Source organism: Mobula birostris, chromosome 20, assembly GCF_030028105.1.
Source record: "Mobula birostris isolate sMobBir1 chromosome 20, sMobBir1.hap1, whole genome shotgun sequence".
Lineage (NCBI taxonomy): Eukaryota > Metazoa > Chordata > Chondrichthyes > Myliobatiformes > Myliobatidae > Mobula > Mobula birostris.
In genome coordinates, this window is record NC_092389.1 from 373,862 (window position 1) to 388,604 (window position 14,743).

At 40.9% G+C, this 14,743-nt stretch overlaps 1 protein-coding gene across 1 annotated transcript in view; it reads left to right on the plus strand.

Moving 5' to 3' along the window:
• ncapd3 (non-SMC condensin II complex, subunit D3) overlaps nt 1-14,743 on the plus strand; it is a 214,493-nt gene that overhangs the window by 142,432 nt on the left and 57,318 nt on the right. The window contains exons 18-21 of the mRNA XM_072283812.1: nt 1,913-2,007; nt 3,542-3,657; nt 5,764-5,871; nt 10,282-10,393. Of these exons, the coding sequence (XP_072139913.1) occupies nt 1,913-2,007; nt 3,542-3,657; nt 5,764-5,871; nt 10,282-10,393 (431 nt within the window). The remainder of the gene's footprint in view (nt 1-1,912; nt 2,008-3,541; nt 3,658-5,763; nt 5,872-10,281; nt 10,394-14,743) is intronic.

Here is a 14,743-nt window from a genome sequence, read left to right on the forward strand (position 1 = left end):
ATCACTGTTCCCTAAGGGTTCCTTAACCTTAAGCTCTCTTATCATTGCACAACACCCAATCCAACACAGCTGATCCCCTTGTGGGCTCAACAACAAGCTGTTCTGAAAAGCCATCCTTTAGACATTCTACAAATTCTCTCTCGAGGTCCAGTACTGACCTTGTTCTCCCAAACCACTTACATATTAAAACCCCCAACGATTATCATGACATTGCCCTTCTGACACGCCTTTTCTATCCCCTGCTGTAATTTGTAATCCACATCCTGGCTACTGTTTGGAGGCCTGTATACAACTGCCATTAGGGTCCTTTTACCCTTGTCATTTCTTAACTCAACCCATAGAGACTTTACACCTTCTAATCGTATGTCATCCCTTTCTAATGATTTAATACTATTTCTTATACACAGGGCCACACCACACCCTTTACCTACTAACCTACCTTTCCGATACACGTATATCCTTGGACGTTCAGCTCCCAATGGCAGCTATCCTTTAGCCAAGTTTCAGAGGTGGCCCCAATATCATACTTGCAATTCTTCTTTGTCTATCTAGTTTGTTATTTCTTCAAAGAATTCCAACAGATTTGTCAGCCAAGGTTTTCACTTGAGGAAACCATGCTGACTAAAGCCTATTTTATCATGTGCCTCCTGGTGCCCTGAGATCTCATCCTTAACAATCAACTCCAGCATCTTACCAACCACAGAGGTCAGACTAACTGGCCTATAGTTTCCTTTCTTCTGCCTCTCACCCTTCTTGAAGAGTGGAGTGACATTTGCAATCCACGATCTCTTAAGTGACCTCTTTCAGAGCCCTGGGGGGTACACAATCTTGTCCAGGTGACTTATCTACCTTCAGATCTTTCCGTTATCCAAGAAACTTCTCTCTACTTATGGTAACTTCACACACTTCATGACCCCTGATACCTGGAACTTCCACCATACAGCTAGGACCTTTCATAGTGAAGATTAATGCAAAATACTTATTTAGTTTGTCCACCCTTTCCTTGTCCCCCTCTCCAGCATCACTTTCCAGCGGTCCAATATCCACTCTTGCCTCTCTTTTACACGTTATGTATCTGGGAAAAAAAACTTTGTGTTATTATTGGCTAGCTTACTTTCAGATTCCAGCTTTGCTTAATGGCTTTTTTTAATTGCTTCTGTTGGTTTTTAAAAGCTCCCCAATCCTCTGACCAACCACTAATTTTTGCTCTATTCTATGCCTTCTCTTTGGCGTTAATGTTGCTTTGACTTCTCTTGTTAGCCACGGTGTTTTCATCTTTCCTTTAGAATACTTCTTTCTTTTTAGAATGTATATATCCTGATAAGATTGGTCACTGGTCAAAGCTTCATTATGCTGCCGCGACCCACTGCTGCCTTTTTCTACTCGGCAGTGGACCTGAGTGAAATCCCTTCCTATTAAACTTCAGGTGGCTGGATTGGTCACTGTTCAAAGCCAGGACCCGCTGCTGCCTTTTTCTATTTGGGAGGTGGACCTGAGTGAAATTCCCTCCTCTCAAACCTCCAACGCCTGGATTGGTTCTAGTCAAAGTTCTATTACCCTCTGGTCCTAGACTCCCTCACTATTGGAAATTTTCTACAATCTCTTGGACTAAAGTACCACAGTACTTGACAGAGATGCCAAGTTAAATGAGAGATTTTAAACAGTGTTCATTTTTAAAGCCACCCATCAGCTCAATGCTTACTTGGGTGTCATGTGCTAATACATTTCTCTTTGGATTGAGGAAGCATGTGTCTGGTCTGGTTAATGTTCTTTTCAATGTGAGAAGCAATTATTATCTTAGATTATATGAAAAATGTCTGATTTTTTTCTTTAAAATAAGTGAATTAAAAATCATACCAGAGTAGCACAAAGTTTGTATTTCATTAATGTATTTTTTTTCCTTTATTTGCAGGTCTAAGAATGTAGACAACAGAACAGGCCACATTTTGAGTGTTGTGGGTAACATTGCACATCACTTGTTGGAGGAAACTAGAACTTTACTGATAGGTGAGTGAAATAAAATAATAGTTTTTGATCTCACCTATTACCTGTCAGTTTATACTGCTTTCTCCTCCCCCCCCCCCCCACCTTATTCTTATTCTGGCTTTCGGGGCGAAACCCTGCCAAAGGGTTTCACCCTGAAACGTTGACCTTAATTTTTTCTATAGATGCTGCCTGGCCTGCTGAATTCCTCCAGCATTTTATGTGAGTTGCTCAAATTTCCAGCATCTACAGATTTTCTCTTGTTTCTGGCTTCTTCCCCATTCCTTTTCAGTCTTAATAAAGAGTCTGCCTGAAGCATCGCCCGTTTATTCCTCTCTGCAGATGCTGATATCCTGTACTTATGCCTTGAGTGAATTGTGGCTTTGGGTAGCACTCATTCTTTTGTGCAGGATGTGACCAAAAATTCTTCAACCTCTTGACACCAAGTCTGGATGAACACTTTCTGTAGTTCTGAAAGTTTGATACAGCTACATACCACCACCAGTCTGTGCACAGCTGCGTACAGAGTAGTGATTATTAAGAAGACTTGCTTGGGTGATAAAGATTGGTCTCCATGTAACATTCTATCTAATGGATAGCACTGGAAGACAGAAAGGTAAAAATGGATAGATTTAGAAGATTTTTCTTAAATGTACAGCAACCTTGGGTTTCCTTTGTAGAAGTAGAGAATACAAATTTGAGAAAGTCACAACAGACCTTCAAAACAATTGGCATAATGCCAAAGTCATCAGGCAAATTAAGGCCTTGGCGAGGACGACTCCTGAGAAGAGATGTTGGGAGGCTGGTAGGATTGTTCTCCATGGTGCAGAAAAAGAGCTTGGATGGAGGTGTTCAAAATTTAAGAAATTCAGGCATTTAAGAAACTCTTAGATGGCACATGAATGATAGAAAAATGGAGGGTTATATAGGAGGGAAGGGTTAGATTGATCTTGGAGCAGGTTAGAAAGTTGGCACAACATTGTGGGCCAAAGTGCCTGTACTGTGCTGCAATGTTCTAAAATATGAGGTGTCTAGAAGAGGAAGGAACATCTGTTTCCATTGGTGCAGGGCTGGAAAAGTGGGGAACAGCAGATTGATGGCGTTTGGTGAACAAAACAAAAGCAACAAAAGTGAAAACACTTCTATATCATAATTCATTAAGATCTGAAATGTACTTCCTGGTGGAGAAAGTGCAGGCAGATTAGCATATAAATCTTTAGAAAATTATAACTTTCATAGATCAGAATAGAATCATAGAAAATTCTATCATAGAATATTATAGCACAGAAAGGTCACTGGTGATTTTTTTTTTGTCAAAAGCATACTGGTTAAATATCGACTCTTTGTTACTCTCCATTAATACTGCCTGACTGCCAAATTACTTCGGTATTTTGTGTGTTGCTCAAAATTTCCAGCATCTGCAGAATCTCTTGTGTTTAAGATGTTCCATTAACCAAGATCTGAAATCAGAGTTGCTTTAAAATGTGATGATTATTGCTTATTGTTGTTGAGATCACACTGCTATTAATAATTTATTAAATGTACACTTTAATTACAGATGAGGTCCAGAGTTGGATAAGTACGTTTTGCTCTCCTCCAGAAGTAGTTAGTCAGGCAATTGAGACCTTGTACAAGCTCTGTCAGGCTCATTGTAAGACTCCTGAAGAAACACGGGTGAGTTTGGAAAAAAAAAATTGAAGCCCAGAAAATAGGTGCAGGAGTCATTCCTGCCCTATCATCCATCATAAATGTATTCTATCATACAAATTCATTAGCTTCCCTTGTCTATTTCTGTGCTGCATCGCTTATCAGCTGATCATGTCCATACCAGTCATCAAATACCCAAATCTACCAATTTCATTTTCCAAGTTTTTAAATCTGTAGCTTGCTATGCATTGGCAATTAAAATTTTTGTCTAGATACTTAAATATTGTGAGAATCTCTGCCTTCACCTGTCCTTGGACAGTGCATTCAGATTCCAGCCATTCTCAAGGTGGGTATAGGAACACTTCTCCAGATTCCCTCTCAAATACCTACCACTTCCCTTGAATCTAAGTCCTCTGGTTTAATATATCTCTGCTGTAGGGAAAATTTTCTGCTAAATTGATGCACCAATTAATTCTGTAAATCTCAATCTGGTCTCCTGTCAGTCTGCTTTGCTCCAAGGACAACAAACACAGTCAAACCAGTTTCGAAACAGTTCCTAATGTGTTTCGACTCTAAGCTGAAACATTCCAACCTATGCAGAATTCTGGTGAATCGACGCTGCGCTCTCAAATGCAATCACATCCTTTCTAACATGTAGTGACCAGAACTGCACACGGTGACTTAAGTTCGATGAGACATTGTTCCCAGAGTAAAGAATACAAGATTGCTGAATCAGAATCCGGTTTATTATGTGACGTGAAATTTGTTAACTTAGCAGCAGCAGTTCAATGTAATACATAATCTAGCAGACAAAAGGAAAAAATAATAAAAATAAAACATAATAATAAACAAGTAAATCAATTACTTATATTGAATAGATTTTTTAAAAAGTGCAAAACAGCAATATTGTATATTTTTTTAAAAAGTGAGGTAGTGCCCAAGGTTTCAATGTCTGTTTTGGAAACAGATGGCAGAGGGGAAGAAGCTGTTCCTGAATCGCTAAGTGTGTGTCTTCAGACTTCTGTATCTCCTACCTGATGGTAACAGTGAGAAAAGGGTATGCCCTGGGTGCTGGAGGTCCTTAATAATGGACGCTGCCTTTCTGAGACACCGCTCCCTAAAGATGTCCTGGGTACTTTGTAGACTAGTGCCCAATATGGAGCTGACTAGATTTACAAGCTTCTGCAGCTTCTTTCGGTTCTGTGCAGTAGCCCCTGCATACCAGACAGTAATGCCACCTGTCAGAATGCTCTCCACGGTCACTTCTTAGTGACCTTAACTACCTGTGCTGTTATTTGCACCTGTGTACTCCGTATCTCAATGTATTGTGTCTATCGTCATCTTATCAATCACCTCACACCTATCAGGATTAAATTCCAACTGCCTTTGATCTCTTCATTTTATCAACTCATCAATATTGTTCTAGCCAAAACTACTCTCCTCACTATACTCAACTTCATCAATATTTATGTCATCTATAAAATTCCTCTCTGCTCGTGTGACTGAATTTGATGTTCCATGCAAAAAATAAAATTATGCTGGATGAGTATTTAATGCATGTATAAAACGTTTCTACAAAATGGAGTTTAAAAAAGTATAGTATAAAGATTACAAAGAGATAAAAATTGGCTATATTAGTCACATGTACATCAAAACTTCAAAACATACAGTAAAATGCATTGTTTGTGTCAACAATCATTGCAGTCAGAGGATGTGCTTGGGGCAGCTTGTAAGTGTCAGCAGGCTTCCAGTGCCAACACAACACTTACTAACACTAACCTGTACATCTCTGGAATGTGGGAGCAAGTCAGAGCACCTGGAGGAAACCCACAATGTCATGAGGAGCATGTACAAACTCCTGACAATCAGCAGTAGGAATTGAACCCCGACCACTGACACTGTAAAACTGCTAAACTACTGTGCCGCTCACAAATTTAGTAGCTATCCGGTGGATAGGAATGTACCTGATGTTATACAGACACAATCTCTAGTAATTCCTCTCTTGCTCTTCAGCCTTCTCTTACCTGCTGATTCTTTTAACATTAACTAAATGGAGCTGTGTTGTGAAGGTGATTTTTATTGTTAAATCTAAATGCTGTGATACTATTGAGTGATACACTATTTCTGTATTAGGTCCTGCTGGATCAGGTATGTGGAAAGCTGATCATGATCTGCGAGGCTTACATCTCTAATATTGTTCTTAGTAATGCAGGAACTCAGCATGTGGATGAAAGTATGTTGGTAAGTTTTACAACTTGTCTATTAAATTCAGTTCACTTTCTCCAGTGCTATAAAATCAAATAAATTAACTTGCTATTAATGCTCACCCATAGAAAAATCACATTAAGACCGAGATAGAGTGGGCGTGGTGAGGATATTTCCAACAGTGGCTGAACCTAGGACCAGGGGGCACAGCCTCATAATACAAGGACATCCATTTAGAACAGAGATGAGGAGGAATTTTGTTAGCCAGATGAATCTGTGGCATTCATTGCCACAGACAGCTGTAGAGGTCAGGTCATTGGGTGTATTTAAAGCGGAGATTCTTGATTAGTAAGGGCGTCAAAGGTTATGAAGAGAAGGCAGGAGAGTGGGATTGAGAGAGATAATAAATCACCCATGATCAAATGGTGGAGCAGACTCAATAGGCCGAGCGGCTAATTCTGCTTAGTCTTATAATCAGAGCAACATAAGTCATGTGTTGATTAACTTGCTCCTCATGAAATAAGATTCTTTCACAGAGGTAGCTCCTGTTTGTAGAATGACTTAAAACGTGTCACAATATACTCTTGCCTACAAACACCTGATAATCATTCTGAAATCAAAACGTAAGCAATAACCAAAGTTGATGGATAGCAAAAGAACTGAGAATTAAAAAGAATACAAATAAATTGTATTTTTCTTTGTATTCTTTTTAATAAGGTAAAGTCTATTCTTAAAAATGTTTAAAGTATATCAAAAATTGTGATGCAAACACAATCCCGAATCGCATACTGGAGGGTGAATAAGATTAAGTATGGACCTTTCAAGTTGAGAACGTATAAGCATTTTGACAGAGTACCATTCTCAGCTAACTTGCTGTATAATCCAAAGATAGTTGCTTTAAAATCATTTACAAAAAATCTAGAAGCAGAAAAAACATCTTCATAAAACCATAACACATAGGAACAGAATTAGGCAACGTGGCCCATCGAGTCTATTCCGCCATTCAACCATGGCTGTTTTATTTTTCCTCTCAGCCCCATCTTCTGCCTTCTTTTAACCTTTGACACCCTTACTAATCAAGAACCTCTGTTTTAAATATACCCAGTGACTTGGCCTCCACAGCTGCCTGTAGCAGTGAATTCCACAGAGTCACCACCCTCTGGCTAAAGAAATTCAAAATCAGGTTTATTATCACCGGCATGTGTCGTGAAATTTGTTAACTTAGCAGCAGCAGTTCAACACAGTACATAATATAGAAGAGAAAAAAACAGAATAAGACAATAATAAATGAATTATAGTATACGTATATTGAATAGATTAAAAACCATGCAGAAAACAGAAATATTATATATATTAAAAAAGTGAGATAGTGTCCAAGGGTTTGACATCCATTTAGGAATCAGGTGGCAGAGGGGAAGAAGCTGTTCCTGAATCGCTGAGTGTGTGCCTTCAGGCTTCTGTATCTCCTACCTGATGGTAACAGTGAGAAAAGAGCATGCCCTGGGTGCTGGAGGTCCTTAATAATGGACAGTGCCTTTCTGAGACACTGCTTCTTGAAGATGTCCTGGGTACTTTGTAAGCTAATACCCAAGATGGAGCCAACTAAATTTACAGCTGCTTTCGGTCCTGTGCGGTAGCCCACTACCCCCCCCCCCCCCCCCGCCCTCCCATTTCTGTTCCTCCTCATCTCTGTTCTAAAGGGACATTCTTTTATTCTGAAACTGCATTCTGGTTCTAGACTTCAGAAGACTGTTAAGTTACTGAAATAGGGGCTGAGTCAGATAAATCACTAATTTTCATAAGGCTTTTGAACATGTAGTTGAAGTGGACAAACTTGTAGGGTTAGTGGAAAACCCAGTGAAAGGGACTAAATTGAACAGTGCTCTCAAGGGTCATCTTGAGTACATCTGGTCAAATAGCAGCCACCTAAGCTGTAAGATTCAGTGAGACTATTCAATGATTCTAATATTCTTACTCACTTTTTTGCCACCACGTCTTTCCTCAATGATAATGTTCGTGTCCTCAATGAAACTATTAATTACTTTATTAATTACACTTTTTCTCAGAAACCATCGTTGCAATCAGTGGCCCTTAACTTCCCTTTCAAAGTTGAGCTTTTGAACTGCCTGTATGACCTAGCATTTTTGCTGTATGAACCGAAGTCTTGAGGGTGTAGGATGGTTGTGGCAGGACCTGGGCCCGAGAGGGAGGAATGAGCCAATGTTTGGCCATTGCTGGAGCAGCCTTGGAGGCGATTCGAAGCGGCAGGACCGAGGCGAGGCAGAGTCGAATCGGCAGGGCCCGGGCCCAAGAGCAAGGTGCTGTTTGGCCGATTTAAGCACTAGGCCAGATTGGAAAGGTTGGGCATGGGCCAAATCGATGCAGTGGGTCCTGGACCCAAGAGTATGTCGAAGCAGCGGGTCCTGGGTCTGAGAGCAAGGAACATCCTGAGGTTTGGCTGATTTAAGTGTCAGGCCAGATTGAAAAGTTCAGAATGTTGGGGCTGAAGGAAAGGGAAGGGCCGATATTCAGCTTGCTGCCCACGAAGTTTACTCATTTCTGTGCTGAACTGAGGCTGTGGCCTGCAACTAATGGGCTCCTAGATCGGCTGCAGTGATGGCTGGCTTCATGGCTGTGGACTCACTTCCGTGAACTTCAGTTCTCAATTTTTTTTTTATTCTTTGCACAAATTGGGTTTTTTTCTGTTCATTGGGTGTTTGACAGTCTTTTTTTAAATGGGTTTCTTTGTTTTGTGGCCACCTGTAAGGAGATAAATCTCAAGAATTTGAAATTGACACACTTTAAAGTATTGATTACAGGCCTGCCTCTGTAGCTATTAAGTCAAAGAAGAAAATTGCAGAAGCATTTTGTACCTCATGTAATTTTATAAAATCAGAATTGTGGAAATTTATGATAGGGAAAACAAATATTGAGCAATAGATGCTGTATTTTACTTAATCTCATTTCTCAGTACTTGTTTCCCCAATTTGTTTGATGTGGCTGTTCACTGCTGCTTAAATATGTGGAGGGCTTCAGTGGTGTTCTTTGGTATCAATCGAACTTCCAACTCTGATGGAGTCTGTAAACTCCTTAATTATAGCTCTTTAAATCCAAATTATTACTAATGCCACAGAAAACAAGTGGTCTAACACTGAGGGCCTTATAGACTTGCAATCATTAAAATATCCATTAACCTTTCCATTCTGCCACTGAGTGAACTAGAACTTTAACTTGCCACTTTTCCTTGGATCCTGTGGGCATGTCATTATCTAATCAATTAGGTAGGACACTGTCACACAGTAAAATCTGTATAAAATTATATCAATGGCATAAATTTACATAAATGGTGAATACATCATTTTCAATTTTTAAAAAATCAAAATGTGACTGTTAGGCATGATTTAAGAAGTTCCACAGTTTGTGTGTCTTGCTCTTGCTTTTACTGTCTCTCTTCCCCCTTATTCTGATCCAGGAACTCACTCTGTTCATACCCTTCTTCCCTACCCTTCCCCAGTCACCTGCTGACTATCTCCCCCTGCTACTCTCAGTATGTATTCCATCCGCTCCCTTCCATGAGCCTCTTTGTTTTCTCCACACATTATTACATCCTTGGAAAGGTGAATGTATACTTTAAGAATTGTATGTTTCCCCTTGTTGAATTCTGATATCTTTATTCTAAGATTCTTTCAGAAGTCAGGAAAGAGGCACAAAACTTGTAGCTTCAACGATCATTTTATTAAGCATTGATCTACACTTGCCAGATCCTTTCTGGTACCATCAGAGTTGGCCTTTCTCCAATTTAGAATCTCAACACATGGACAAGACCTATCTCTTTGCATATTTACTTTGAAACTAAATTGGAGGAGGAATTTCTTCAGCCAGAGCATGATGAATGTGTGGAATTCATTGCCAGGAGTCCAGGTCATTGGATATATTTGAGGCAGAGCTTGACAGATTCTTGATTGATCAGGGCATGAAGGGATACGTGGAGAAGGGAGGAGATTTGGGCTGAGAAGGAAATATATCAGCCATGATGAAATGGTGGACCAGACTCGATGGGCCAAATGGCCAATTTTGCTCCTGTGTCTTATCGTCTTATAACGAGTCAGCCAATTAGATTAATATTGCAGCACCAGAGAAGCTTCCAGAGCTTTCCAGAATCGTACAAATGTAACCACAAGGAGACATACTAAACAGCAGACTATTAATTGTTAAACTGCAAAGGAAATAAGAATTAAACAGTCGGATCTAATGCCCTCCACCCTTGTGAACCTTGTTGCATTTGGTTAACAATATTCATTCCTTTACTCCAGTGAGTAGTGGAACATGCTGGTAGGAAAGCATGTTTAATGTACTTTGTTGCTTTTTCAAGTGACACTTCTGAATCCTGTGGGAATAGCTTTGGATTTGCTGAGAATTCAGCTGTAACATTTTGTATTCCCTCAGGTGAAACACCTTTTCACGCTTGGTGAGGCAGCACAGTTGTGCCCTGGAAAAGTGGAGAATCGGATCTTCCTTCTGGTTCAATCATTTCTTGCTTCTCCCAGTTTAGGTTCAGGTGAGAACTCACTATTGCTAGAACTGTATCAATCAAGATGATAACATCACTCGTATGTATTACAGCTAATAGTTAAGAGTTCAATTACAGCGCCATTTGTAAGAAGTTTGTATGTTTTCCCCGTGACCGCATGGATTTCCTCTGAGTGCTCCGGTTTTCTCCCACAGTCCAAAGTTAGTAGGTTAATTGGTCATTGTAAATTGTGCTGTGATTGGCTAGCCTTAAATAGGTGGGTTGCTGGGTGGCATAGCTAACAGGGCCGGATTAAGCTAGTGCAGGGCCTGTTGCATATGTTATAAAGGGGCCCTAAATTTTAAAAAATGCACATAAACATAAATTATTTACTTGCATAGTAAAATAATTCGATTTTTTCATTTGCTATACAGCCAGATAATACGACAAATGTCTAACACTTCAGTAATAGTATTACTTACATGTGGGTATCAATTTCAAATGTCAAAAGTAACAAAACTACAATTTAAGAGTGAGATTTTCTAGATTTAGCATGAGTAAATTTGTTGATGATACTGAAAAAATGTCTATTTCACGCAGAAGTTCATGTTCAATGTTCATTATAGTGAGATTGTTCAATCTGTTTTGACCCATGGTGCTCCTCAGTTCATTTTTAATCCTTTTCAGTTTTGAAAATGAGCGTTCTCCACTGCAGTTGGTAACTATGAGTGACAAATAGATGCGCAAGGCATTTTCTACATTTGGAAAACACGACTCCAAAGAATTGTCAGTTATCAAACGGTACAAATGTAACTCTACAAGGTCTTGTTTGGCGCCAATATGAGAAGCAAGATCAGTTTTCAACAGTTCAGTAAACTGCACAAATTCTTCGTTAAGACTTTCTTCCAGATCTTCAGAGTATGATTTAATAAGATTTGATGACCTCTTTACGATCTCTTCAGGTGTAAACGACTGTAACTGATGAAGGAATCCAAAAACACCATTCACCTTTAGCTCAAAAATTGCTGGTGAACGCAGCAGGCCAGGCAGCATCTATAGGAAGAGGTACAGTCGACGTTTTGGGCTGGGACCCTTCGTCAGGACTAACTGAAAGAAGAGATAGTAAGAGGTTTGAGAGGGGGAGGGGGAGATCCGAAATGATAGGAGAAGACAGGAGGGGAAGGGTGGATCTAAGAGCTGGAAAGTTGATTGGCAAAAGGGATACCAGACTGGAGAAGGGAGAGGATCATGGGACGGGAAGCCTGGGGAGAGAGAGAAGGGGGGAAGGGAGTTCGGAGGGTGGAGAGCAGGCAAGGAGTTATAGTGAGAGGGAGAAAAAAGAGACAGAGAGAAAAAAAAGGGGGGTAAAAATATATTTATTAAATAAATAAATAAATAAATAAATAAGGGATGGGGTGTGAAGGGGAGGAGGGGCATCAATGGACATTAGAGAAGTCAATATTCATGCCATCAGGTTGGAGGCTACCCAGACGGAATATAAGGTGTTGTTCCTCCATCCTGAGTGTGGCTTCATCTTGACAGTAGAGGAGGCCGTGGATAGACATATCAGAATGAGAATGGGACGTGGAATTAAAATGTGTGGCCACTGGGAGATCCTGCTTTCTCTGGCGGACAGAGCGTAGGTGTTCAGCAAAACGGTCTCCCAGTCTGTGTTGGGTCTCACCAATATATAGAAGGCCCGCATCGGGAGCACCGGACGCAGTATATCACCCCAGCCGACTCACAGGTGAAGTGTTGCCTCACCTGGAAGGACTGTCTGGGGCCCTGAATGTTGGTAAGGGAGGAAGTGTAAGGGCATGTGTAGCACTTGTTCCGCTTACAAGGATAAGTGCCGGGAAGGAGATCGGTGGGAAGGGATGGGGGGGACGAATGGACAAGGGAGTCGCGTAGGGAGCAATCCCTGCCTAAAGCAGAAAGGGAGCGGGGGAGGGAAAGATGTGCTTGGTGGTGAGATCCTGTTGGAGGTGGCAGAAGTTACGGAGAATTATATGTTGGACCCGGAGGCTGGTGGGGTGGTAGGTGAGGACAAGGGGAACCCTATTCCTAGTGGGGTGGCAGGAGGATGGGGTGAGAGCAGATGTGCATGAAATGGGGGAGATGCATTTGAGAGCAGAGTTGATGATGGAGGAAGGGAAGCCTCTTTCTTTTAAAAAGGAAGACATCTCCTTCGTCCTGGAATGAAAAGCCTCATCCTGAGAGCAGATGCGGCAGAGACGGAGGAATTGCAAGAAGGGGATGGCATTTTTGCAAGAGACAGGGTGGGAAGAGGAATAGTCCAGGTAGCTGTGAAAGTCCGTAGGCTTAGAGTAGACATCAGTAGATAAGCTGTCTCCAGAGATAGAGACAGAAAGATCAAGAAAGGGGAGGGAGGTGTCGGAAATGGACCAGGTAAACTTGAGGGCAGGGTGAAAGTTGGAGGCAAAGTTAATGAAGTCAATGAGCTCAGCATGCGTGCAGGAAGCATTGCTAATGCAGTCGTCGGTGTAGCGAAGGAAAAGTGGGAGACGGTTTCCAGTATAGGCTTGGAACATGGATTGTTCCACAAAGCCAACAAAAAGGCAGACATAGCTGGGACCCATACGGGTGCCCATGACTACACCTTTAGTTTGGAGGAAGTGGGAGGAGCCAAAGGAGAATTCCGTTGATGCCCCTCCCCTTCACACCCCATCCCTTATTTATTTATTTATTTAATATATTTTTAATTTTTCCCCCTTTTTTTCTCTCTCTTTTTTCTCCCTCTGTCCCTCTCACTGTAACTCCTTGCCTGCTCGCCAGCCTCTGGGCTCCCCTCCCCCCCTTCTCTCTCTCCCCAGGCTTCCTGTCCCATGATCCTCTCCCTTCTCCAGTCTGGTATCTTTTTTGCCAATCAACTTTCCAGCTCTTAGATCCACCCCTGTCTTCTCCTATCATTTCGGATCTCCCCCTCCCCCTCTCAAATCTCTTTCTATCTCTTCTTTCAGTTAGTCCTGACGAAGGGTCCCGACCCGAAGTGTCAACTGTACCTCTTCCTATAGATGCTGCCTGGCCTGCTGCGTTCACCAGCATTTTTTGTGTGTGTTGCTTGAATTTCCAGTATCTGCAGATTTCCTCGTGTCTGCATTCACCTCTAGATAAGCTTTCTGCCTTTTTGACAGGGCAGAAAGCAAGCTGTGAATAATGGTAAGAAATGTTCAGCTTTTAAACTTCTGAGAAGGCGTTTGAGATTCAACAAGTGGATCGAGAGTGCTGGAACAACTGAAATCATCATACGTGCAATTTTACTTGTGTTTTCTTCGAGTTTGCTGTGATAATCTTCACACTTAGTCAGATCCTTGGCTTTTTGTTCAAAATCTGAAAAAGTAGACCGCATAGCTTGAATACATCCATGCAAGGATTCATAGAGTGCACAAGTTGTGTTCACATCTTGGCCAGAAGATTGTAATGAAGCACTGGTCATTTCAAAACGCTGTAATAGTTGATCCCACAATATGACCATTATTCCTGTTACCAACTTCATCATGGTTGAAAGTAGTCCATGGACACTCTGCCTTCTGTTCATTGTTATTTGAAATGTCATCCAAGACTTGTTTTATTGCAGAAAAGCTGTGTAAAAGTGCTTTTGTTGGATCTGCACGAGCTGACCACCTGGTATCTGACATTCTTTTCACAATGGGCAAATGAGCACCACTGTCAGATAATGCAGCAGGAGGGAGATCCCACTGATAAGTAGAAGCAGAAAAAAAAGTGTACAGGCTTTCTACAAATTGAAAGAAAATTAATGCTTCTTGACAACATTCAGCAGCACATTTTCCAACCAAATTTAGTGAATGTGCAAAACATGGAATGTAATCCGCAAACTCATTCAGCTCTTTAATTCGTGCTTGTAAGCCACTATACTTGCCACTCATGTTGCTGGCATTGTCATAACTTTGACCACACCAGTCTTTTATATCAATGTCATTTTCCTTCAAAAAGTCAAGTAAACTTTGAGCGAGCTGTTCAGCACTATGACCATATCCAAAAACTTCACAAATCTTTCAACTGGTCCAGATGGCAAAACATAGTGCATAGTCAAAATCAGCTGGTCCACATTACTTTATACTTTATACTTTATTGTCACCAAACAATTGATACTAGAACATACAATCATCACAGCGATATTTGATTCTGCGCTTCCTGTTCCCTGGATTACAAATATTAAATATTAAAAATTAGTCAATATTAAAAATTTAAATTATGAATCATAAATAGAAAATAGAAAAATGGAAAGTAAGGTAGTGCAAAAAACCGAGAGGCAGGTCCGGATATTTGGAGGTTACGGCCCAGATCCAGGTCAGGATCCGTTCAGCAGTCTTATCACAGTTGGAAAGAAGCTGTTCCCAAATCTGGCCGTACGAG